Source organism: Cyprinus carpio, chromosome B5, assembly GCF_018340385.1.
Source record: "Cyprinus carpio isolate SPL01 chromosome B5, ASM1834038v1, whole genome shotgun sequence".
Classification (NCBI taxonomy): domain Eukaryota; kingdom Metazoa; phylum Chordata; class Actinopteri; order Cypriniformes; family Cyprinidae; genus Cyprinus; species Cyprinus carpio.
The window spans coordinates 16,572,581-16,598,801 of record NC_056601.1 but is presented as its reverse complement, the minus strand read 5'-3'; the positions used below and the strand labels follow the sequence as shown (position 1 = coordinate 16,598,801).

General features: G+C 36.1%; 1 protein-coding gene across 6 annotated transcripts in view; it reads left to right on the top strand.

Annotated features, from left to right (window-relative positions):
- mef2cb (myocyte enhancer factor 2cb) overlaps positions 1–26,221 on the top strand; it is a 75,407-nt gene that overhangs the window by 43,680 nt on the left and 5,506 nt on the right. For 4 of the 6 annotated variants that reach the window (XM_042724626.1, XM_042724623.1, XM_042724622.1 and 1 more), the window contains 4 exons: positions 3,218–3,421; positions 18,236–18,382; positions 20,515–20,659; positions 21,554–21,628. In XM_042724626.1, the coding sequence (XP_042580560.1) occupies positions 3,218–3,421; positions 18,236–18,382; positions 20,515–20,659; positions 21,554–21,628 (571 nt within the window). The remainder of the gene's footprint in view (positions 1–3,217; positions 3,422–18,235; positions 18,383–20,514; positions 20,660–21,553; positions 21,629–26,221) is intronic. The other 2 variants (XM_042724627.1, XM_042724624.1) reach the window with 1 other exon arrangement.

The following is a 26,221-nucleotide window of genomic DNA, read 5'->3' as shown; positions in this document are numbered from 1 at the left end:
GACAAGAATGTGCTCAAATGATAAGGGCTTCACACTTCTGCGGTCTACACGTTCAGGGTTCGAAGAAACAAAATCACGATCGTTATGAACCGTGGTCCGTCATTTCTTGCAGCTCTCACCACATCGAGGAGGTGTTGCAACTGGCATTTTCTGCAATTAGCACGCTGGCTCGCTGAAGGCTCATGAGCTTCACAGATAACAAGGAATGAGATTGTGGAGGCAGGTAGCGAGCAGGAGAAGCGGGAGAACATCACACTTAAGGCCCTTGTGACTACGTTATTCCGGCATGTTTCATATATGGTGAACTTTGTACCAAGACTGTGGTTTTTGAGATAATGTGTAGGAAATCATTTGCTTTGAGTTCTTCATCAGATGATATAAAATAAGTCATTTCAACTAGTATTCCAGTCGTGTAATATCAAAATGTTGGCCACTTCATGTAAAATAAGCAGCTTTTATTAGGCTACTGGTTTGAGTTTTTCTCTCATGTTGAGTGGAAATGATTTTAAACAGATTTTCCACTCATAGAACAAAGTCAGATGATGACATGATGGTGAGTAAAGGATAACAGAATTTTCTTTTTGGGTTGAGTCTCCATTTAGGATCTAACACCTTTCACATTAATGTGACCCTGGACCACAAAACCAGTCATAAGGGTAATTTTTATTTTAAAATTGAGATAAGCTGAATAAATAAGCTTTCCATTGTTGTTTGGTTTGTTAGGATAGGACAATATTTGGCCGACATACAATTATTTGTATTCTGAGAAATACTGAGAAAATCACATTTAAAGTTGTCCAAATGAAGTTCTCATCAATGCAATTACTAATCAAAAATTAAGTTTTGATATATTTATGGTAGGAAATTTACAAAATATCTTCATGGAACATGATCTTTACTTAATATCCTAATGATTTTTGGCATAAAAGAAAAAAATGATCAATTTGGCTTTTGCTACAAATATACCCGTGCTATCATTGACCCTGTTTGTGCTCCAGAGTCACAAATAGGAATATACCTAAACTTGTGTAAATTAATAGCAAAGTAAAATTATAAGGAAACGTTATGGATTTGATGGACATCAAAATAATATAAATGACATTGCAAAAAGCCTCTGATGAAGGATTTGTGAAGTATCTTTAGTATGTGGTGTTAGTGTTTGACTGTGGGAGTTGATGTCACTGGCCGCAGTTCTTAGCTTGACCACAGTAATTATTTAAAGTCCTTATATCTCCTTATCTGACTATCTGTGTGATACTACATCCTCTTTCAGAGAACTGCCCTGCAAATTTCTACATTTATTTTGGATGTGTGAATTAATGACTGACTTTGTTATTTGTTATTCAAATAATCCAAAATTCAAAGTTTGTTCATCAAACACACTGCTCAGCATTTTCTTTTCTCAACCTGCTGTCAAACTGGAGGTCAAATCATTCAAATGACAGATTTTTGGCTTATTCTTTTCGCATCTTGTCACACTTGCCAAATCTCTAGAAGCCTCAAGAAGAAACCTCTCAGAACTGCTATGCCACACTATAGAGGCTTTCTCAGGAAGCTCGAAACTCGCATTTTGGCTTTATCTTGCAGAAAAGGGAGCTGTCAAAACATCAGTTGTGTTGTTTAAGTGCCTGTTCAGCTTGTCAAAATGATCTAGTCAAAATGATACATAATCAATACATCATTACTTCACTCATAAATTACTGGAAATATGATGATAGAGGATGACCAGCAGGATGAGCATCACTACTATAACTTTTTGTAATCTCTGAAGATTGAGAGAACGCTGGCAAACAAAACTGGTAAAATGCAGTTCAAGGACACAGACTATTAAAAGTGGTGACAGGACAGTTTACCCAAAAATGACAATTATTTTATCATTTACTCACCATAATATCAAAGCAAACCTGCATGGCCCTCTTTATTCTGTGGGGCACAAACAAATTCTTAGAATTGTGTTTGTTTGTTTATTTATTTATGACCCCATTGACTTTTATTATATGGATAGAAATGTTTTCAAAATAACTTTTAAGTGCTCTGCAGGAGAAAGAAAGTCATATGAGTTTGGAACGACATGAGAGTGAGTATATTTATCTGCTCTCTTATGTAACTAGGGCTCATTCTTTATTTATTTATTTATTTTTTTGTTTTCGCTTAACGTACCAGATAAGCTAAATAGTTTCATCATGACAACGTCAGAAACGAGTTAGCAGCATCAAAGAATGCAATACCTTATGCTAATACATGCAAATTCTCTTGGTGATTGTCGCATGCACAGTATATTTTGTAATGTAATGCACTTTGAATATGCAATAAATAAATGGATATAGATTATGTATCACAATAACAGGTGCATGGGGACATTTTGGCTACATTTAAAAGAGTTGAAGAGTTTAGTGGTTTGGCCTCAAGGTTCCTTCTATATCATGGGCTGGTCTTTTGTGTGTGGTTTCTTGAGCACTGCATTTAAGTGCTCAAGAGACATGAAACCTATGAGGTCAGAGAGAGATGCTTCTTATTTTTAATGCTGCTAATTTAGATGAGAACATGCACTGAGAAGTCATTAACAGCCTCTCAAACACAGCAGCGATGATCTTTGCGTGCATGTGTTTGTATGTCTGTGCATCTGCTGAAAAATTGCGTTTGCACACAGATGCACGCAAGGAGAATTTGCCTTCTGTGCAATACAGACAATCTGTCTATTTTTCTTTTTCTCCCCAGTTTATTTAAGATGATATTATGAAATGAAATCCTAATTATACAGTTGACCTTTTGTATAAGAGAGATACAAAAGAAAGGTTAATGCATAATTTGGGAGGTTATATTTCAATTATTAAAGCTATTTTCTTCTTATGAATGCAAGAATAAATGCAAAAGTGAACTAAGTATTTTACTTTTGGTTAAAGAACAGAATTTTTAACAGATCTTCAGTTGATTTATGAGAGGAAGGAGCTATTATGCTATTGTCTATTTTTCCAGATAATTTGGAAGAGCACAAAGGAAAATAAAGGAAAGTAGACAGAAAGAAAGAAAAGTAACATTGATTTTCCAAAGAGACACTGTATTTAGGACAACTCAGGAGTCAGGAATATTTAAGAGCATCAACACACATAGAGTCATCCATCTCTGTTTTTATGCCACCAGCCATTGCTTTGTGCTACGCCGTCAGTACAGCCTGTGACTTGTCTAACCTTTTTCCCCCTCTTCTGTCTCTCTCTAGGTGACGTTTACAAAGAGAAAGTTTGGCCTGATGAAGAAAGCCTATGAGCTGAGCGTGTTGTGTGACTGTGAGATTGCCCTCATCATCTTCAACAGTACTAACAAGCTGTTCCAGTATGCCAGCACAGATATGGACAAAGTGTTGCTCAAATACACTGAGTACAATGAGCCACATGAGAGCAGGACCAACTCTGACATTGTTGAGGTGAGTTTCTCAGATCTACACACACTTACCTGACATTCTCACACTGGCAACAGGGCATTATATTTTTTAAATAATTAAAAATAAGTAATTAAAACATATCTTACTGACCCCAAATATTTGAACAATAATAGTTTTTTTTAATGAAATGTCTGACAAATTGAATGAACTTTAATTATTGACCTGATAAACATTATGTAATTTAGTGGCTGTAACACAAAGTGTTACATAGGAAATGTAGATTTTTATACAGGGGGTCCTTTGGGTTGGTTGAAAGTCTTGGCCAGTGTGTTATGTATCATGTTTCAATAGACTAAATGTATCATTAACATGTGATTTTGACTAGGAATCCTTGTGCATAGTGTCCTCTTTACATGAACAACAACAGCTCCACATCTACGTACAAAGTTAATATCCCTAGATCTATGAGTGAGCTTGTGAAGGAGGTTGATCTCAATCTAAGTGCACTCCAACTCCTTTGCTATTAGTGTCAATCAGACAAAATGTGTTTTTCAGTCTACTTCCTTTTTTATACTGATATATTGTCACAAGTCACATTCCCGCTCACTCTGTGGTCCATCTTCATTTCCGCTGTATCTATACTCGCTTTAATTCGCTCAGTAACTGTGCAGCTTGATAATTTAATTTTATTTATTTACATATTCAGCAAGTGTATTTCTAAATATCTCATAAAGCCAGTGTGGCATTTATAATTAATATATTTTTATTTGTTTTTATGTGCTAGGAAATATCATCTCAAATGCAAAGATGGGTTTTTGTAAATTCATTGATCATCTGTCATGAAGTGTGCAAAGTGCTCACCGTTTTTGCCTCTTCTACAAGCTCAGACCTTGAGGCAGATTTAAAGGGCAGGTAGAAAGTGCTTGTTATTCCTGCAGTGCATCAAGGCACAATTACATAAATACACTCCAAGCTTCAGCAGCTGTGCTAGATGAAGTTTACCATTTTGATGCATGAAGAATCTCATGGAGGACTGAATGTCATGTGCTTTTCATGTGTATTACAGTCCACACTCCAGTAGTTTAGAAACATAAGGAAGCATTTAATAAAGAAGATCCACTTTACACTGAAGTGGTGGTGTAATAATTTGTCAGTTAAATTATTATTAATGTCAAATGAATAATAATTATTATTATTATTATTATTATTATTGCATATAATATTTATTTGTTTTTAATGATTTGTTCATATAATTATAGATAAAGTATTATATTAAATAATTATAATAACATATTTTATTATATTTTGATTATATACATTATTATAATATTAAATATTACAATAAAAAATAATATCTGTTTAGTTGTTTAGTTTATTTATTTTGCACAAGAATAAAATAAATACAATAAAACCAGAAAATAAAAGTACAAACCATATACTGTGCTGGGAGAGGCTAAAATACAACAACAAATATAGAAATATAAATAACTACAAATTAATGACAACATATGGAAAAAAATGCACTGCTGTGTAACTCCATGAAAGCTATAAATTGTTGAAATGTTAAGGTATATGGTGCAATATATTAGTTTATAATTACATTACAATTCAAACATTACTTGTATAACATACCTTCAAGAGTATCACAGGTCATGCTCACAATTTTAACAAAAACTCCTTTAGTTAGCTAGACCTGAATCTTTATCAATTAGCTCTGAGATAAAAGTAAAATCATACTGGTATATATTTGTATTTTTCCAAATATTGTAGAACAACTTCGGAGTTCTGAATTTTACTTAAAAAGCAAGTCCTAAACATCTTGGTTTGCTCTGCCGTGTGAAGACAGAAAATCACCCCATGCAAACATCGAAGTGGGAAGAAAATAAAAAAAGAGCATATAGCGAGTCAAACTGTTCCCATCACCAAGCAACAGCTTTAGTGGAGTTTCTTTCCAATTTGCCAGATTTGGTGTTGGAGAAATCGATTTGAAGGTGGCTAAAACGCCGCCCTAACTGGATTTGTCGACGCTGAAGTGCTGAGCTCCTGCAGGGCCCCGTTTTTCTGCTGCTAGGTTACATCACGGCCAGGGGATGTGGGCGGTAGGAGGTAAAGAGGAACAAAGCAGACTTCCTGTTGTGATGGCAGGATGGGGACGAGGCCTTGGGGTGGGCCGGAGGGGGAACTCGGCATAGGGGTATCAGTGCCATAGTTCAGCTTTGAGCTGTAGTGTGTGTGCGACACATGTTAGACAAACACATATATCGGCTATGGACCGTCTGCTGTACATACAGAGATTTAGCATTGTTTAAACGGGCTGAAAACACACACACACACACTCATAGAAAACACATCTTTCCTGTCTTTGCCTGGAGTGCCTGTGGGGTGCAGTGGGAGGATAAGGAGAGGCAGGGGAGCCGGGCGCAGCGTGTGGGCGTCTTGAAGAGCAGCCCGCTACATTAGCAATAAAGCTCCATGTAATTAGCATGTCTTTGGTTGATAATTAGCGTTGTTGGGAGAGAGGCAGTGAGAGGCTTGCCCAGCCTCTTTAGCTATGTTTATGAGAGGCTAAAGGCTCTTCTACCCTACTCTACTAGCCCTGGCTCTTTCATTCCGCTTAAGTCTTCCGTTTTCATCCATTTTTATCTCTGCTTTCGTAGGTCAGGCCATTCTTCCATTCAGCTGAAATGTACGCGGATGTAACTTTCTCAATTTGGCATTTGCGTAATAAAAGATATAAACGTTAGAAGTGAGACATGAAAAAGCAAGAGATTAAAACTTTTTCAGTTGTTGACAGATTTAAAAAATATATATTGTCAAAATGATATTTACACTTTTTTTTTTTTTTACGAGACAAAATGGTGATAGAATCATAATTAATTGGTACTTTGGTAATTAAAAAACAGCATCAAACAAATTGACAAGTGTGTTCGTTGTTCCTTGAGGCTAAACAGAAGGTGGGAAGGTCCAGATAATTACACCTTAAGTCATGAAGAAAGAACAAATTACGAGTGTTTGTGTAAGGTAAAATTATCTAGTTTTAGATTAGCGGGGGGAGGGATGGGGGGGGGCAACACAAACACAACAACATGGTTTGGTTGTCAAAATGCTCTCATTTGTTGGCACAGTTGCAATGTAGCGTTTATTTGGCAGGAAATTAAAAACTTAAACAGCCATAGATTTCCCATAATGCACCGTGCCAGACCAGTTTCCTCAGCATGTGTGGAACATTAGAGCTCAGCTGAGTTGGTTTTGTTTTTGTTTTTTGGGTTTTACAACAGTTTAGGAATCAGTTGCATTTGCATTGATACTCATCAAAGTCTCTGTTTCATTATTATTCCGTTTAATTTTATATTACATGAAATCAGTAAATTAATGAATTATAAAATATAAAAGTAAAACATACTATAAAGCATTTCAGAAATTATAAATAAGAAAATAAATAAAACATATGCTTTAATTTTATTATTTTTTATGTATTTGTTATAATATAAAGAATCAGTAAATGAATGATGGAAAATACTATATATTTTTATAAAATATATTTTAAATGTATATAATTGTAAAAAGCATTTTATATTAAAAAATATATAACGAGTCAAGTAATGAATTATGTAAATATTACATAAAAGAGGGATTAGCATGGCTATGAAAGAAAAGAAGCACGTTGTGGTTGCGTGCTTTACTCACGTTAACTCTCCCATCATCACGTGGCGCGGTCGTGTGAACAGGACACAAACACTTGAGAGAGAGTTTGCCAAACTCATCCCATCATAGATTAGCTTTATCTGAACAGCAAGCTTTTAATCTTCTCTTTTCTCTCAGTGCCACAACTTCTGAATGAATCGGCAATAGAAAGGAGCGCGTTTAGCCGCAAGCGCCGGGAGACAAACTGAGAGAGAGCGACAGGGAGGGAGGCTGGTGATTATTTCCAAAGGTCACACTGTTAATGACTACCTGCTTGGTTAATGAGATTCCACAAAGCTCCCTCACGATGTTTCACCCTCATATGTGTTGCCGTGTGCTGAGATGTGTGAGAAGGGTTGCAGGCATCAGCCTTCTCTCGACTTGCATCTGTTTAAAGTAGAAGGAGAAAGGAAAAAAAAAATGAAGATCAACACAGGTTCATTAAACGTCTCGGAGAATGCCTAATGTGGACAAGGTACACTAATTAACTGAATTTCATTTTCATTTCTCTTCAAAGTGGCAGTAAAGAGTTAATTAAAAGATATTTTCCTCGTAAGGACTTTGCACATTAGCAGGCTGCTCCAGTAGAATATTCCCTCAGTTGTCTTTTAAAAAGACTTTCTTTCTTACTGGTTTGAGTAATCAGAGATCAGAGAGAACATTAGCCTACAGCGATTTTCTCTCAGCGCTGAGTCTCAATGACCATTTATTTAACTTACAAAGGCCCGCTATGACATAACACACTGACATAACTGTGTCCTCTTACAAACAAACATACATCTGATAGAGGGAAATATTTGCGTATCACCATAATCTACCACCCCACACATACATGCTATTAATGGTTCACACGAAGAGTCAGTAAGTTTATGGTAATTGAACCGAGCGATGTTCAAGCTCAATGTTTTTGCCAGAATTTGTCATTAAACTCAGAAGAAGCTTTGTCTAGTTAAGCAAATAAACCCCGTGACAAAGCCAAGTCAACTGAGGAGATGTGTCACAAACAGTATGCAAAGTATAAATGGAAACTTTAATATTCTTACTTGATGCGTTAAATATGAATATTATGACACATTATAACTGTTTTAACTGAAATTATATAATGGATTACAAACATGTATCTTACTTGATAACATATATTAGTTTGTATTGCTGTATTTGCTAGCTACCGTTTTCTGTGGTGACATTAAATTGTTCGAAAGTGATATTTATAACATTTCACAAAATAGTTCAAATAATTGCTGTATATGTATATATATACACACATGTGTGTGTGTGTGTGTGTGTGTGTGTGTGTGTGTGTGTGTGTGTGTGTGTGTGTGTGGCTTCTTTCAGACTGTTAGACTTCAGAAGTGATCATATAACAATCCAGATTTAAATTTATCCACATTCTTGTCGTTGAAAAATAACTGTAAAATGTGACACATGTGTGAAACCTGTTCATTTCAGTGAGGAGCAGCACCAGTCCAGAGCATTTTGACCCCACAGCCTTAGAACAACTTGTTGAATTTCTGCCACATGGCTGCTGGACGTCAGCGAGGAGAACGCAGAGCATTTGTTCTGCCTCTCTTTTGCGTTCTCTCCTTTACTCTGTCTAAATATCTTGTGTTTTCTCTATACTTCCCTCTGATTGGAAACAGCTGCAAAGCATCTACGGCAACACTTTAAAAATGTTGTGCTTTTTGTGTGTGTGCGTGTTATTTGTGACGTGGTGTGTTTTAGATGTGTCCTCCATTTGTGTTAGTGTTTGTGATGTGGGTCTGTGTGTGTGCATGAGTTTTTTTTAGTATCCTTCCCCTAATAAATGTCTCAAAAAATGGTAGCGGTCTAAAAATAGTGTGCTCTGTTGCTAAATTTAGCACTTGGCTTATTGCGCTGGCAAAGCGAATGGAGAAGAATAGGCGTGGAGAGGCAGGGTGAGTAAGCAAGGCTCTATTCAGTCAACAGCTTGCGTGGAGGCCTCTAGTGAACCACTGCCCTTGGATTGCATCCCCCCTCCACCGCCAGACCTGGGGGTGCCACTAAGCATTTGATCCGGTGGATAAAAGCTGTTATTATTAATTTATTTTTAAAGTCTCTAAAGGGTTTTTATAGCCAATGTAACAGATTAGAATGACTTTTCCAGTGATTTCATGTTACAGGCAAAGAGCAGAGCACATGTACACATATCCATATTTATTCGAAAAGGCTGTGATTGCAGATTCAAATTTATATGAATGATTTTAGGTTTAAATTAAATTGAATTTTAGGTTCCCTAAATATTTATTTTGAAACTTTCACCATGTTTTAAGCTTATTTGGTTATACTTTAGAATAATGGGCTAACTGACAATAAACAATCATTTTGTTATTTATTAATATTCGTTAATATTAGTTAATACCTAATGTAAATGTAAAACACCAATGTAAAACTAATGTTAAATCAGCACAACACATGACATCAGTGTTTAACTTACACGTAACAAGGCTGTCCTCTCTGGCTGTCCCTCATACTGTCAGTGGAAAATGAGCGATCTATTTCTGTAAGTGGGTGTAGATGGCAGTGTCCCCTCCCACAGGGCCTGAAGGGTGTGGAAACGCAAGGTCATGCCAGAGAGGTCAGGTGCCTGCGCATTGTTCCTCAAAACCCTTTGCCCCTTCCTGTAATGCAGCTGCGTGATAAGAACCCCTACAGACAAAAGCTGATAACTGATGTCTGTGTGTGTGTGTGTGTGTGTGTGTGTGTGTGTGTGTGTGTGTGTGTGTGTGTGTGTGTGTATACATACAAGTGTGTTCGCAGCTCACTGCATCCAAAAAAAGAATCACAGCCCTTTCAATATGTGTGTGTATGTGTGCGTGTGATAGGTGTCCTTCTGTCTGTCTAGAAATAAAACAAGACATAAAGACATAACCAGCATGTTTCAAATGGAAAGATGTCCATGGTATAAGCAACCCTTTATTTAGCTTGACTGAGTGTCATTGTGTGCATGTATGGGATGCTCCATTAGGTCATATGAATGACTTGTCTGTCTGTCTTGCTAACAGCCATGGAGAGAGAATATGAGATGACACGCTTTACAGTCATGTACCAGAATCTGAAAAACATGGCACGACAGAGTATCACATTATTGAAAATGTAGTAAATAAAGACACAAGTGTACCATTTTCCCCTAAAGTTTATCGTAATGTTTCTTTGAGTAACAGCTTTTTCTCTCTGTACTACTCCACTTTAAGCCTATATATCGGGAATTGCTTTAATTTTAGAAATGTATAAATAAAGAGAATTTTAAGTGGATTTGGTCTTTCGTTCATCCATTCCAGGATGTAATTAGATGCTCAAGGTATGATATTACTTATCCATTACTTACTGTAATCATGAGAAATCAAATTTTCCTTGATCGGTTGAGATAAAAGAGTTCATTGTGTCAGGAAAACATATTGTAACTTTTAGAACTGAAAACTTCTGAAAAAAAAGCTCATTTGTTGAAACTAAAGCTGCAAAACAGCTTGTTCATTCTGCAAGTATTAGACTGATAGATATATCTGAACACACACTTATATGCCCAATATTATTACAATTTAATTTAATTATTTAATTTAATCTGATTTTTTTAAATCTGAATTTTCAGCAGTCATTATTTCAGTCTTTAGTGTCACATAATCCTTCAGAAATTATTCTAATATTTTTTTTTGATTCTTTATTTAGGTTTTTTTTGTATCTTATTGACCCCATTTTTACATAGTGTATATATACATTAGGGATGCACCGATTGGATTTTTTTGGGCCAATACTGATACCGATTTTAACAAACTTTTAGTTTGGCCGATTCCGATAAAGATACCGATATTGGTCAATTGTATAAAGCATGGCTTAAAAAAAAAAAAAAGATTTGTTCACTCCGAGCAGAATCGGTATTTGAACATTTCTGTTCCTGCGTTGCTCTGTTAAAACCAGTTTGAGTAGAAAACATACCGCTATGTTATTAACATAACGTTATTTTTAAAACTTTCTCCTTGCCAATAATAATATTAATAATAATAATAATAAGCCCCTTTCACACTGCGATTCCGGCAAATACACGGGTAATGTGCCCTGGCATTTGTACCCGGGTCGCTAGATTTTGCACTTTCATACTGCCAGTGATTACCCAGAATATGTATGCGCGTTCACACACAACCCGTAAAGGTCCCGTGAAGACACGTGATATTAGGGTGTGACGTGTAATGTACGAGTCGAAAACGCTAGGCACGTTAACTTTCACTGAAGCTGGAGAACGATCTCAGCTTCAGCGCGGAAAGTGAGGGACTAACTGATCTCTGCTTCGTTACAGTTTCCGCATATTTGGTTCATCGCGAATGTTGATCTGCCTTCAAAACACGCTAAAAGAGTCACGCGATAACGCGCGTCATCACTACGACACGGCATTAGATCTGGCTTTTGTTCACACAGCGCTCGTTCCGGGACTGAACCCAGCAATGTTACTAGGTCCCCGACCCGGGTTCAATCAATCCCGGGATGTGTTTGCTTTCACACAGAAGTCGACCCGGCAATGTTCCAGCAGTTTGCCGGGTCCAGCGCGCAGTGTGAAAGGGGCTATAAAGTACAGCATTTAATTTACTCAAAAACAAACAAACAAAATTTAAAAAATAAAAATAAATCAACGCATTAAAAACAGCATGGACAAAAAAAAACGCTATTATTCATATAACCCATGGAATGGCGGGCCTATAGTTTTTCTCTTTGATGTTTGATTACAGTGTAGTGGGGGAAGGGCTCAAAGCCAGAAAATTATAGTAAAGTATCTGGTTTTTAGGAGTTAAGAGGTGCCCACTTCCAGCAGCTAAAGAGCCTGATGGGTTAGTTCAAAGACAGATGGTCTTCTGTGATGCACCACCTCATACTACCATTATACTGTACAGATACACACACAAACAGGCACATATGGAAGCCACGTCCCTTGTCATCTGCATTCGTGTCTCACTACACAGTTGTAGCATGTTCAAACCACACTTAATGAAACGGTGGCTTCCCTGCTTTCTCTCCAGCCATATGCTTCCAATAAGGTCAAGACAGACTGGTTCTCTCCCTAAAGTTCTGCGCTTGTGTGTTCAATGGGAGCAGGAGACTCTGCGGTCCCCCCAAAAGTACCATATCAAAGCACAGAGTTTTTAGTTAGGCCATCTGCAGAGCGCTTTTGGATCATGTGCATGTCTGTCACCGAGCTTCCCTGACCTCCATCCACTCTGTTGAAACAAGAAGCATGTACAACTGTGCTCAGTTATCAACTCCAACTCATTCGCAGCACACACATGGTGGAGGCGTGGCTGCTGAGGTACATGATGTCATCTCTGTTGGCCTAATGGGACCACCTTGGAGTTAGTGGCTTTATAGTGGATTTGTGTAAGAGAGAAAGAAGTGGAAAAAACACTTGTACATGTGCTGAGCAAGGAGAGTCATTGAGCTGCCAAGATAGACCTCTGTGTGAAATTATGTCTTTTTTGTGAACCACTAACGTGAGCTAATGAAAACAAATGTAAATGTTCCACTTGGACCTCAGAGTTACAGTGCAAAGTTTGATAATTATCGTACGTTTTTCGGATGTGTCCAATAGGAGCACAAAAATGGTTTAAAAGTGGAGAGAGAGCAACAATTGACCTTCCACCAATAGGAACAGGGAGGCATGATAATGGTTAAACTATTTTTTTTTTACTCTGCTCTACTCTGCAAATGATTATATTGTGATTAATAATCACGATTGTTCTCATGTGAGAAATTTATTTTACATTTAATCATAATATTTATTTTTAGTTTATTGTTTTTTTTGTTGTTTTGTTTTTTTTATATTATTTATTAACACTCTATATATTTTTTTTATTTTGAATGTTTTATTTTTAGCTTTAACTGTGAAATTCCTAATAATAATTACAGTAATTTCAAATTATGTGAACTTTTTTCTAGTGCTGTCAAATGATTAATCGCGATTAATCGCATCCAAAATAAAAGTTTTTGTTTATATTATATATGTATGTGTAATGTGTATATTTATTATGTATATATAAATACACACACATACAGTAAATATTTTGAAAATGTTTACATTTATACATTTATATTTTCATATTCTTATATTTTATATTATATATAAATATATTTAAAATAAACATAACATATTTTTCTTAAATATATACATGCATGTGTTTGTATTTATATATACAGTACATAATAAATATTCACAGTATACAAACAAATATATTATGTAAACAAAACTTTTATTTTGGATGCGATTAATCGTGATTAATCTTTTGACAGCACTACTTTCTATTAAAACAAATAGGAAGACTTTGCATTGTAGCACAGAGGTTGCATAAATGCACTGATTCAGCAACTACAATCACAAAAATAATATTGTTAAGATTCATGTTTGGCTTGTTACATTTACATTTACATTTAGTCATTTAGCAGACACTTTTATCCATAGCAACTTAAAAATGAGTACAATGGAAGCAATCAAAATCAACAAAAAAGCAATGATAGGCAAGTGCTAGAACAAGTCTCAGTTAGCTTAACGCAGTACACGTAGCAAGGTTTTTTTTAAATAATATAATAAATAAAAAGAAAACAGACAGAATAGAAAAAGAATAGAGCAAGCTAATGTTAGAGGTCTTTTTTGCTTTTGTTAATTGTATAAAAAATTAAAAGAAAACAGATAGAATACAAAAAGATTATAGAGATGGTGTTGTTTTTTTTTTTTTTTTTTTTAGTTTGTATTTAGAGTGGTGGGTTTTGGGGTCAAAATAAAGATGGAAGAGATGTGTTTTTAGACGATTCTTGAAGATGGCTAAGGACTCAGCTGCTCAGTTACATTGTTACCAATGCAAGACAAAAGAAATGTCAAATAGAAAAAAAAATGTTTTAAGGATACATAACCAGTGATCGAATATTGCAAGACTATTATGCTTAATTAATCAAGATAATCAGAGTTCTCCATCACCATCAAAAAAAATAAATCTATATGATTAATATTGCAGCCCTACACAGAAGAAAGCTTGAATTCATGAAAGAACAGAAAGAAGCTGTTTTTTTTTTTTTTATTAAATTTGTTGTCAGATCATATAAAAAAGCTTGTCTGTCCTCCTACAGTATCTCCTGGTCTCGATAAGCAGAGAATATTGAATGTGGGACTTTTTATGGACCTTCCTGCAAACCTGTCAGCTCAATTCCACAACTGAAATCCTCTTGAAAAAAAAAAATAAACCATGAGGTCTGTCTGGGTCAGACTCCCTCATCAATCTGGCCTGGTTTTAACTAGATGTCTAAATGAGCACTGGACACTGTTCAGATTTTAAAAAGAGGCCAGAGTAAAATGATCAGTAGTGAAGACAGTTGGGAATCGTCTTTGGCTACTCGAGCTACAGTTTCTCTGGCTTGATTACAGCTGGAATTGCAAGACCATAGTTGATATCAGTCCATTATTTAGGCTTCAGCCCGGAGAGGAGGTCTGACAGAAGGAAGCAGGAGGGATGAGAAGTATGAAGGAGTTTAATTAGGAGCACACCATTGAAGGAGACATTCCTTCCCACTCTTTTCCCTCCCTTGTCTCCACTGATTCTTGATTCTCAGAAGCCTCCAGCCGCTTATCCCTTCACAGCTCTCTATTGACTATCTCTGTGCATTTTAGATTTTATCAAGCCCCCTCACCCCCGCCTGGCCATTTTCCACTTTGTTAGATAGATTACTCCTCATCGATAATGTTTTGGAAGGACGATCACACAGCTTTCATCTTGCGGAGCTATTAAGGCGTTAGAATGTTCTCGCCGCTTGGTCCAAGTTGTTGTCTACTGTATCTTATTTTTAGATCGGCAAACTGGAAGCATTACTGTTGCTGTTGCTTCCTGGGAAATCAATTGCATTGGCTGTGTGTTTTGCCTCCCTTCAGAAATGGGAGTGATTATGAGTGAGTCATTATAAAACCCATAGGAAAGAAAAATTACTAATGGGATCTCTTTAAAATCTCAATTGTTTCTCCTAGAAAGCAATGTCATTAAATGGAGTTCAAGTAGAGACTTTTGCTTAAATATCCTACTACTTCTTAGAAGCAGACCCTTGTTACCTGATGTGGAACAAATGGATCTGTTGTCAGTGGCTGACCTTGAAAGATTCCAAGCTGTCCAAGAGTTAAAAAAAATATATATATTAAACATTAAATTATTTTTTTTATTTATTTATTTATAAAATGTTTATTGTATTATTACAACATTTATTCATTTATTATTATTATGACCTGTTTTTATATATACACTAAATGTATTCATTGTTTACATAATTTATATATTTTTAAATTAGATCTTTTTTTTCTCAGCAATGAGATTAAATGAAGTTCAAATAGAGACTTTTGCTTAAATCTACTTCTACTAAAAAAAGGACCCTGGTAATAAAAAATATGCTCTTATTTGCCAAGACGCCACATAATCCGTTGTTATCTGTGATAATTAATATTATTTCTCCGTATTCTTACTGTCTGTCTCACTCTATTTTTAATTTAAGTGAACCTAAGAAAAATATGATGCTTCAAAGATGTATAAGTGAGATCTCCACCAAACCTCCTGAGGTATGAAAGAGCAACATCAGAGTATTTCTCTTTTTCTCAGAGGAATGGGTGTTTGTTTAGCCATTTATGGCCATCTTCAGCATACTTGCTGTGATTGGCTACCTCTATCTCCCTACAGCAGAATATGCATGTGTGTGTGTGTGTGTGTGTGTGTGAGAGAGAGAGATAGAGAGAGAGAGGGCTTGTGACAGGTGTGGGTACTCTGACAGGTGCACATATCTGGAATGAGTGGCATAGTGGCGAACCTTTAGGGGGTTCACAGCGGCTGCATGCTGGGTCTTAAACTGCCTATCCCTGCTTGAGCGCTCACTCAGCCAGCATGCCCTCCCATCAGCACACTACAGTCTACTCTGCCTCTTCGCACTCCCCTGCCTCAGATCGACGCCGGCCGCTCTACACCATAATCTTCCCTCCATCCCGTTGCCGAGGCAGTACCTGAGTTCTGCTAGTTAGGGGGCAACCTATCATTTGAGGCAAAAAATAAAGCAACTAATTTTATTTGAACTCAGAAATCGCTAGTAATTTTCACAAACAATTACAAAGAAATGGTAAAGTAACAAATTGAATTAAACATCAAGAAATCTGTAGTAGTTTCATGTAAAACATACTCCAGTAATCTTTGTTTTTATATATATATATATATATATATATATATATATATATATATATATATATATATATATATATATATATATATATATCGTAGTTTTTTACTTTATCTTTTTACTGACTGAGACACCATATCTCAAATTTTCCATCATTTTCTGTTTCAATCTCACAAAACAGCCATGCCGCGACTCATCTTCAAAGCATTTGTTCAGCTCAATATGTATAAAGGAATCAAAAAAGCTCTCATCACACATTGCGCTCTCCACACAATCCCTCAACACCTAATAGAAGCGTGTCATAGCAAAGAAAAGAGGATGAGAAACCCGTCTTCATCAAGCCCTCACGTCAGCAGAGTAAATTAATTATCGTGTGATTGATGCAGACAGGCAGATGAAGGCAGAGAAGGACTGTGTGAGAGAGCGTGAGCCGCACATATGTTAGCTGGTGGCTAATATCCCGCCACGCCACACTTAAAGACAGTTGATCCAGTGGAACATCTCGCTTTGATGAGATGTAGAACCTTGTGCAGATAATGACAGTTGAAGACTTTTTGTGGGTCTGCGGTGCAGAATGTGGCAAGTTTTTATTTCTTCTTTTTCTTATTTTCACAAAAACATTATGTCCCTCACAGAATTTCTGCTAATTTTATATCATCTAGGATGGTAGAAGCTTTAACTACAATCAGGTAGCACAATAGCTTATATTAAATTATTAGTAATTTAAGTGTTAATATTAAAGTAACATTTCCCAATTGGCAGACACTCATTTATAGATTGACTCTACTGTGAGAGAAAGATCTCATTCCTTCTAGAAGGTGGCCATCAGGTGGCAGAGAGAGAAACTGCTGCTTTAATATATCAGGAGAGCCCACAATTCTTTCTTTTACTGTTACACTAGCTTGTTTGCTTAAGCATAGCACAACCTTTCAGCTTCATCATACATTTTTGGTTTATATTCTTAATGGTTATATCAAAAGAATCCTTGTATCATTTTAGGTTCACTGGGTGTCTCTCTGTTAATCTCTTTGGACTGGCTCTATGGGCGTCTCTGTGCTGTGGTCAGGAGCAGTAGCTGCTGAAATCACATTTAGAACATTTTTTTCTCTTTGGTACCCAGATCTGGTTAAATATTCATGTTTACATTTTAGGTTGGCCCTTCCTGTATGTGTATCCTGTTGTCTCTCAACAATCTTCTTTAGAATGGCTTACAAGGAATATTTATGATTTATTTTATATTACATGAATATTAATAGCATGACCTTAGGCAAATAATCTAAAAACAAACAAGACATGAAAGAATTCTAGAAAATAAACCATCAGCTTGAATTTCTTTTTTAACAACCCTTTTAAAGATTCAGATCTAGTGGTTCTCAAACTAGTGTTGTTCACAGGTTGATTCATATTTTGAGTTTTTATTAATTGAGTATTAATCAATTATGAAATTAAATAATTATTATATTGAATGCATACTTTACCATTCAGAAGTTTGGGGTTGGTGAGAGAATAAAATTAAAATATTATATTATTATATTAGATATATATATTTTACATTGAAAAGTGTGAGGTTGGTGAGAGAATAAAGTTATAAGGAATAAAATATTTTTGAAAGAATGTTTTGGTAAAATATTGTTGGAAGAAGTTTTTAATGCTTACCATTTATTTGATATAATATAAACAGTAATGTTGTGAAATATTGTTACAATTTAAAATAACCATTTTCTTTTAAAATGCATGGAATGTTATCATCAGTGTTACAACAGTTGTGCTTCTTCATTTTTTCTAATATCAAACATTTCAATGATACTGTATATAACTATACATAATTATTTTAAGATAGTTTCCCCTGAATTCTGAAGTGGGCTCTACATGAATGATTTTCACCTTTTTTAATCCCGTCTAAATACAACTTGTATGAAACCCAGCTGAGGGTCTCCATGGTGGTTGGTATTTGAACTGTGTGCAAACTTGTATTTACAGACCCTGAGAAAGAAGGGTCTAAATGGCTGTGACAGCCCAGACCCCGACGCAGACGACTCAGTGGGCCACAGCCCAGAGTCAGAGGACAAGTACCGTAAAATCAACGACGACATTGATCTGCACATGATCAGCAGACAGAGGATATGTGTAAGTACCTGCGTCTCAGACAACAAGCCCTCTCACACTTCCTTCTCTTTCTCTCTTTTTCTGTCTCTCCGTGTGCTCTGGCTCACTGTTTGCCCCGCACGGGCCTTCAGGCGTTGAGCAAGAAGGAGAACAAAGGCGGCGAGAGCCTGGAGCTCGAGTCTGCTCTCGCTCTCACTCCATGCATGGAGGAGAAATACAAACAGATTAATGAAGAGTTTGATCTAATGATCAAGACTCAGAAGATACCTGTAAGTACAGTAAAGAGAGCAGAGGCGAAAAACTAACAGCTCTATGAAAAAGCTAGCAAAGCTAACAAACATATTTAAAGAAACAAATCAATTAATTCTAATCTTGATTTAACCACATGTACAATATATAGAACTCATGCAGATGTAGTATATCTAGCATTTGTAATGACACTGGCACTGCCTTTGGATGCATGGGAGATAATTGCACATTTGACATATGACTAAAACGAGAGGAAGCACAATGACAGTTACTGTAAGAAATACAGTGATGTTAACCTCTAGAGTATTTTTTTGTGCGTTGGAAGGCCTTTCACTGATTGGTGTTCAGAAATAGATACTCTTCATTACACTTCTAAGATGCACGCGCTTTCCTAACTACTCATGTGTGTCATCTATCTATCTATCTATCTATCTATCTATCTATCTATCTATCTATCTATCTATCTATCTATCTATCTGCCAATGCTGTATGAAGTAAATGACCGTTTCCAGATGATTGTGATGCATGATTTTAAGGTGTTTCGATTTTTATTAGAAAACAAAGCAAAATACTGATGTGTGTGTGTGTGTGTGTGTGTGTGTGTGTGTGTGTGTGTGTGTGTGTGTGTGTGTGTGTGTGTGTGTGTGTGTGTGTGTGTGTGTGTGTGTGTGTGTGTGTGTGTGTGTGTGTGTGTGTGTTTAAAGATTTGTCCAGTAAGTTACACTTTTTTTTGTTGTTGTTGTTGTTGTTTTTGGTTAGGGTTAGAAAAATTAGCTTGGGTTGGGTGGAGTGGTGAAGATAGTGGTCACAGTGACTGAGAAATATTTTCCCAGATAGAGAGAAAAGTAGCACAAAGAGGAAGAGTGTCACCATGCAGAAGATGCCTAGGCTCACGTACACATAAAAAATGTAGAAAGCTTTTCCATAGAAAAAATAAATAAAGACACAAGAGAGAAGAAAGGCTGCAGTCTAGGATAGCTGCACAAAAATGCTAAAGATTCTTTCATGTTCTGTTTAGATTGACTAAATAAAAAAAAAAGTGTTAAAAAAAAGGTGTTTTTTATGTTTGGTATTATTGAAACAGTATCCTTTTGTTTTGTTTTTGTTTTTCAGAATCTAGACATGCATTTTTTAGAAATGTGATCTAATAACATATTTGACTTTTACTCCAGCAAAAACACAATAAATGGTTGGTGTTATCAGATTAGAATTTGATTCTCATAAGATTAGAAAAAGTCATGAAGCATCAGACTAATATTTTTTCAAGCTATTAAAAGGGCCTTGGGGTCTCTGGGACTCCAAAGAGAACACGGGGGTAAAGACGGAAAAATGAACACCTAACAAAAGTGAAGCAGTGCCCACCAAGACCTTCACTGCGGAGAGAAAATATTTGGCTGCCTCAAGCCATGATTGCTGTGGCCTTGTGAGTTAATGAAGAATGAAAGAGTGAGAAAGAGGGAGAGGCTTCTCTTCGGTTTCTGTCAGTGTATGCTTTCCCAGATGAGCACTTACGGACCCTCAGGACACATGGCTACAATTAGGGGCTATTTTGTCCTTAAAAACATAATATGAAGGAGGAACAAGTCTCTTCAAGGTTAAGCCTGTGTCTTTTGGAGCGATGCGAACAAGAGGATTTACAGAGATTTAGAGACTTTAGTCATCTCGGCGTGTTCATTTATGGTAGATAACAGAGAAAATGGACAGAAATACTTCTCAGGAGCTCTAAGGATTGAAGCCATTGCATGCAACATATTTATCAAAATGTCTCATTACTATCTTGTTTTTTTTTTTTTTCACTTCTCCTTTGTATACAGTGTGTTTAACTCTTTGTTTTTACCATTATTATTGTAGTTTATATTACTAATTATGTTAATGGTGTATGTACTGCTTCTGTCTCCAACCAGGCTGTGCCCTCTTCCACCTACGAGATGCCCATCCCCGTGAATAACCAGATATACCCAGGCAATCATAACCTGCTTCCACTGGCCCACCACGGCCTGCAGAGAAACAGCATGTCACCCGGGGTCACACACAGACCACCTAGTGCAGGTAAAAACAAACTAAAGTAACCAACACTGAAAAAAATTAAGTTGTAAATAAAACAAAGATTTTTAAGATCATTTTACAAGATATTAAAATGTTTGTTAAATTAATATATTTAGATTTAGTTTATTTATAATTGTTTACTAAAAATGTGTGAGTGAAAATAATTTCTACACCTTTTTCAGACAAGAAAAAAATGCTATTTTAAAATAATTATTAAAAATAGTATTACAGTTACAAATTCTATTTCATGCTGACTTAAAAAAAAATGTACCTAAATAATTAACCATTACTAATATTTTATTTAATAATCAGCATTCCTCTATATTTCTATCCATTTGTCCTTTTGTCTGTAATTCCCCGTGATCGATGTTCGTTCATCACGATCCTTTTGGCCGTTTGTTATTGTTGTGATGTCTTGCTTCATTAGACAGAGTCTCTCACCCACAGCTCTGTCATTAAAACTGCTTTCTCCTGATGCAATCAGCTCTGTATTCCAGGAGCGCTTAGCTAAATATGAGTTTTGGCCCAGCCTGCACGCCTCTGACCACACTTGCTCCCCTGCATGCTTAAAAATAAAAATGTGTAATTTTTCTTGGACACCGCAGCTGAGCCCCGCCGGCCACATCGCTTCCCCCTCAGAAAAGTGTGCTGAGGTGGAAAAGGACAGTGTTTTGTTCTTCTCAGACACACACACACACATCTCTGTCACCTTATATTTGTCTTTCGGTCTCCATCGCTCTTAAACGCGCTGGGAGGGAGGAAGATCTCTGTGGCTTGAGGGAGCTGAATAAATGACCTGACAGTTTTAAGAAGGAAGATTTTGTGGTAGGATGTGGATGTCAGTTGCGATGAAGTGACTGAAATCTCTCTCTTTCTGTCTTTCTCTTCCCATGCTAGGTGGTCTGATGGGCACTGATCTCTCCACTGGCGCGGGCACCAGTGCTGGTAAGGACGGCATCCCCACATACTACAGTATGTTCCCTCTCCATCACAATTTTTACTCAGCCAATAACTGCACAAATTCTCTTCCAGCTCTAACCAGCCTCGCAAATTTTCAGCAGAACGTTCTGTTTGTATAAGCTGAGCTTGTATTCGCAGTCATTTCTTTGCAGACTTCAGTCATTAGGTGACCTGGGCTGTACTGGATTGGTTCAAACCCAATAGCCACAGTAACTGAAAAAAAATTCACTGCAATTCCTGCAAAATAATTACTGTACATTATTGTTTTTAGTCTAATGTGTGTATCAAGTAGCATATGCAATACGTTCAAACGTTTGGGGTTGGTAAGACATTTAATGTTTTTGAAAGTCTCATGTTTTTGATGCTGCATTTATTTGATCAAAAATACAGTAAAAAGTGTATCGTTGTGAAATATTAGTACAATTTAAAAATAAATATAATTTTATAAAATAGCTATTTTCTATATTAATTAATATAATAATATATTATATGATTTTTTTTTACTATTTTAAAAAAGTCTAAAATATATTCATTTTTACATTTCTTTAATAATATATTTAATAATTTATTCCTATGTCCACAAAGCTGAATTTCCAGCAGCTATTACTTCAGTCTTCAGTCTCACATGATCCTTCACAAATCACTCAAATATGCTGATTTCATTTCATGTAAAACATATTCATTTTTAAATGTAATATATTTAATCATTTATTCCTATGATCACAAAGATGAATTTCTAGCAGCCATTACTCCAGTCTTCAGTGTCTAATTTCATATTATTATTAATGATCAAAATAGATAAAAACTGATTACTGATTACTGATTAATATTTTTGTGGAATTTTTTTTGATGAATAGAAAGTTTAGAAAAATAGCATTTATATGCAATAGAAATATTTTGTAACATTATAAATATCTTTACTGTCATTTTTGGTCAATTTAATGCATCCTTGTTCAATTAAAACTTCTTACGGAAAAAAAATCTTAATGACCCTAAAACGTTTAGTATGCTTTAAACAATTTTCTTGCTGAATTTGTCAGATTTGGTGAAATCACAGAATCACAGTATACAAGAACAATCCACTTGAAAGGGATAGTTGTACAGTCGTAGTGGTGCTTTGACTTGTGGTTGCCTCCAAGTCTATGTAGACGTCTATGTATGCGTGTCTGCGCATCTGTTTGTGTCTGCATGTGTGTGTGTGTGTGTGTGTGTGTGCAGCTCTGCCGGCCTTAACCACTAACCAGTGGTCACTACAGAAGCATGGCTTGGATATTTAAAGCAGGACAGTAGATGTTTTGAACTTGGCTTTTGGGTTGCTGGGACACAGCTGGGTAACCTTGTCTGGCCCGGGGACTATTGTATGAGGGTAAGGGTGAGGTCTGTCAACTGACCCCCTCTCCTCACTGTCTCGACTGCACAAAAGTACCACTTGTTAGTGTGTCCCTGCTGTCCACATTCAAGGTCTGCAGCCATCAAATATAGCCATTGTGCCGACTACAGGCTGACACAGGGCACAGTGTGGAGTTGATGTAGGCCACAACCCTGGAAACAAGAGTTGAAGAGAGTCAAACGACACAAACGGCCTCAGTTGTAATGGTCTAATAAAAAATATTCAAGTCTTTTTTTCCTTTCTCCCTTAGTTACATCTTGATTCTTAATGCTATTCACAAGAGTATAAAAACTGAATACATTTATTCAGCAAGAATGCATTACATTAGTCAAAGGAGACGGTAAACTTACAACAACAACAAAAATGTTTCAAATAAATGTCGTCTTTTGAACTTTCTAATGATCAAAGATTCCTGAAAAAAAAAAAATGTTTCATAATTTCCACAAAATAAAAAGCAACTGTTTTGCAGCATTGATAAGAATAAAGCACCGAATCAGCATATTAGTATGATTTCTGAAAGATCATGTGACACTGAAATCTGGAATAATGGCTGCTGAAAATTCAGCTTTGCCATCACAGGAATAAGTTACATTTTAAAATGTTTATAAGAAGAAAATAGTTATTTTAGATTGTAATATTATTCACTTTTTATATCAAATACATTCAACCTTGATGGACATAAAAGGCATAAACATTAAAGAAAAAAACTGAATAGCAGTATGTCTGTATATATATTTAATATATTTGAATGATTTTTTCCCAAGTTACGCTATGTATTGTTGTTTTGCCTGCATCTTCCAGCAAAAGTTTGTCATGGTATGATGTTTGTCGCAGACAGTTATTTGCTCGGCCGGCACCCTGGCATTCTCAGACAACCGCAAATCCTCTGCTACCTGTATTTATGTATCTGTGACACATATGGTTGTGCTATGAGATACGGAGAGGTCAGCCAACACATGAGAAAGTGAAACGGCCAGTCTTTTTTACTCCTTAGGTGGAGTCTCATAGCAGAGTTTTTTTTACTGTTAATATTCTGTTTCCGGGCATCTGCTCCTACCACACCTCTGAAATTCTTTCAGTTGCTAGAACCAGGGCTGGCCTGAAACCTCAACACCGAATCAACAAACACGGACAACAGGATTAAATGAGGCCGTTACACCACAACAAGAAATCAGAGACATTCCAACTCGCAGGGAAAGCGAGCATGTACTTAACCACACTAGCCGGTGAAACTTAGGCCAAGCCCATTTACAGTTAAGCCTCCTCTGCAGAGCCCCAGAAATAGAATCGGCTCCTTTATCATGTGTACACATCAGGAGATTTGTGTGTGAGGAGGGGACCACTCGTTTCTGGGCAGCTGTAATTTTAGCACTTCCCCATTGTGGGGGCAATAGCTGGGCCACGAGTGTACAGGGGAGAGACTTGCGTGGCTTTTTCGAGGGAAACGGTGTGCGTCAGAAGATGGACACTGTTGTGGCCTAGCGCGCTGGTTTTGGCTCTCAGATGCTTTCTAGAACAAACAACTGTAAAAGTCAGTGAATAGCATGAGAGAAATGAGTTTTGTGCTACTTATTGGCCACCTGAATCTCAGCTGTGCTGCATCTGATCCATAAATCAAGTCGCCGAGGCTCGTTCATCAGCGGTGTCTAGCACACGTTCTCTGTCTGTCTGCTCTTGACGGGTCACTTTAACTCTTGCTTGGTGTTGCTGATCATTAATGACGGTGGATTGCTTGTTAAATAGCCTACACCTCGGTCTGTGTGATCTGAGCACTCCATGTGTTTCATGATTGGCTCAGGGTGTACTGTACTGTACAAGGCTATTTAACTCATCTGCGCACATCACAAAATCACAGGTTTCTATGGTTACCAGAGCAGAAGTACGGCCAGTCTCTATGAATGCTTCTATCGCTCTGTCCTTCTGTGCAGTAATAATTACAGGAGTTTTTCATTGTGCTGTGCATTTGTCAAATGTATTAAATCTAAAAAAAAGTTCCAAATGCACAGATAAACACTGAACTTTATATATGGCCCGACTTGTTGAAAGACTATAAATGAAGATTTTGACTTCAGGACATAAGTACACACATCAAAATTAAGCTTAGACACTTATAATGAAAGTGAATTTCTAAAAGCAGATATGTTAAGCATTTAATTTTATAAAAGCACTTACATTTATTAATCTGTTAAAACTTGTGTATTGACCAAGTTTTAGTAAGGCATTTTTTTCATACTATAATCAAGTCAACATGCATATTGTTATTGTTTTGTGGCTATACTATAGAAAAAAATGGATTTTAATGTTTACAAATTGGCCTCAGTTATTTCTATTGTAAATTTCTCACTGTAATGACCCTGGTAATATATATATATATATATATATATATTATATATATATATATATATATATATATATATATATATATATATATATATATATTTCAAATACATTTATTTCACACCAAGTATAGTTCAAATCTGTTAACATATTTTGTTACATAACGCTTGAGACTTACTGATCTAAAAAAAAAAAAATAATTAAACTGTATTTGGAGTACTACTTTTGCACAATGCAAATTTCTTAATTTTAAACCTAAAATTTGTTTTAATGTCACTGTTAATGAGGACTGTATGATATTTGAATAATATCAGACTTTAAATACAAGATATTTACTTGCAGTAGTTCCAATCAAATAAACTTCAGTAGATCTTTAGTTGGACTTCAGCACTACTTCCGCACAATTGAAGTGAGTTAAGTACAAAATGAGCTGTTCCAGTTTAGCATAGTTTAGTATACTAAAAGTACAACTGCAGGGTATTTATTAAGTACATAAATATGTAAATGCATTTGTAATTTACTTAGCATGAAATAAATGTATTTAAAATGCATTTTAGTATATTTACCCCAATTTTCACTAGGGGAAGATTTTTATAATTGCTATTTTTTTTTTTTTTTTTTTTTTGTTATTATTATTATTTTAGAGAGAGAAAAAGCAGGGACGAGTTCATTTTTTTTTTAATCAACATTTTGCCACAAGTGCTGTGGATTGAGCTCAACTTGCAATGAGCCCCTCATATTAATTTAAGTGTGGATATATTTTGATCAAATGGATGGGATCAAATGCTGTGTTATTTCCTCATCTCCACTGTGAACAATGAAGTGTAGCTGTTTAAGTCTTTAGAGAAGAGCTCAAGCCAGCTGTTTTTCGAGCCCCG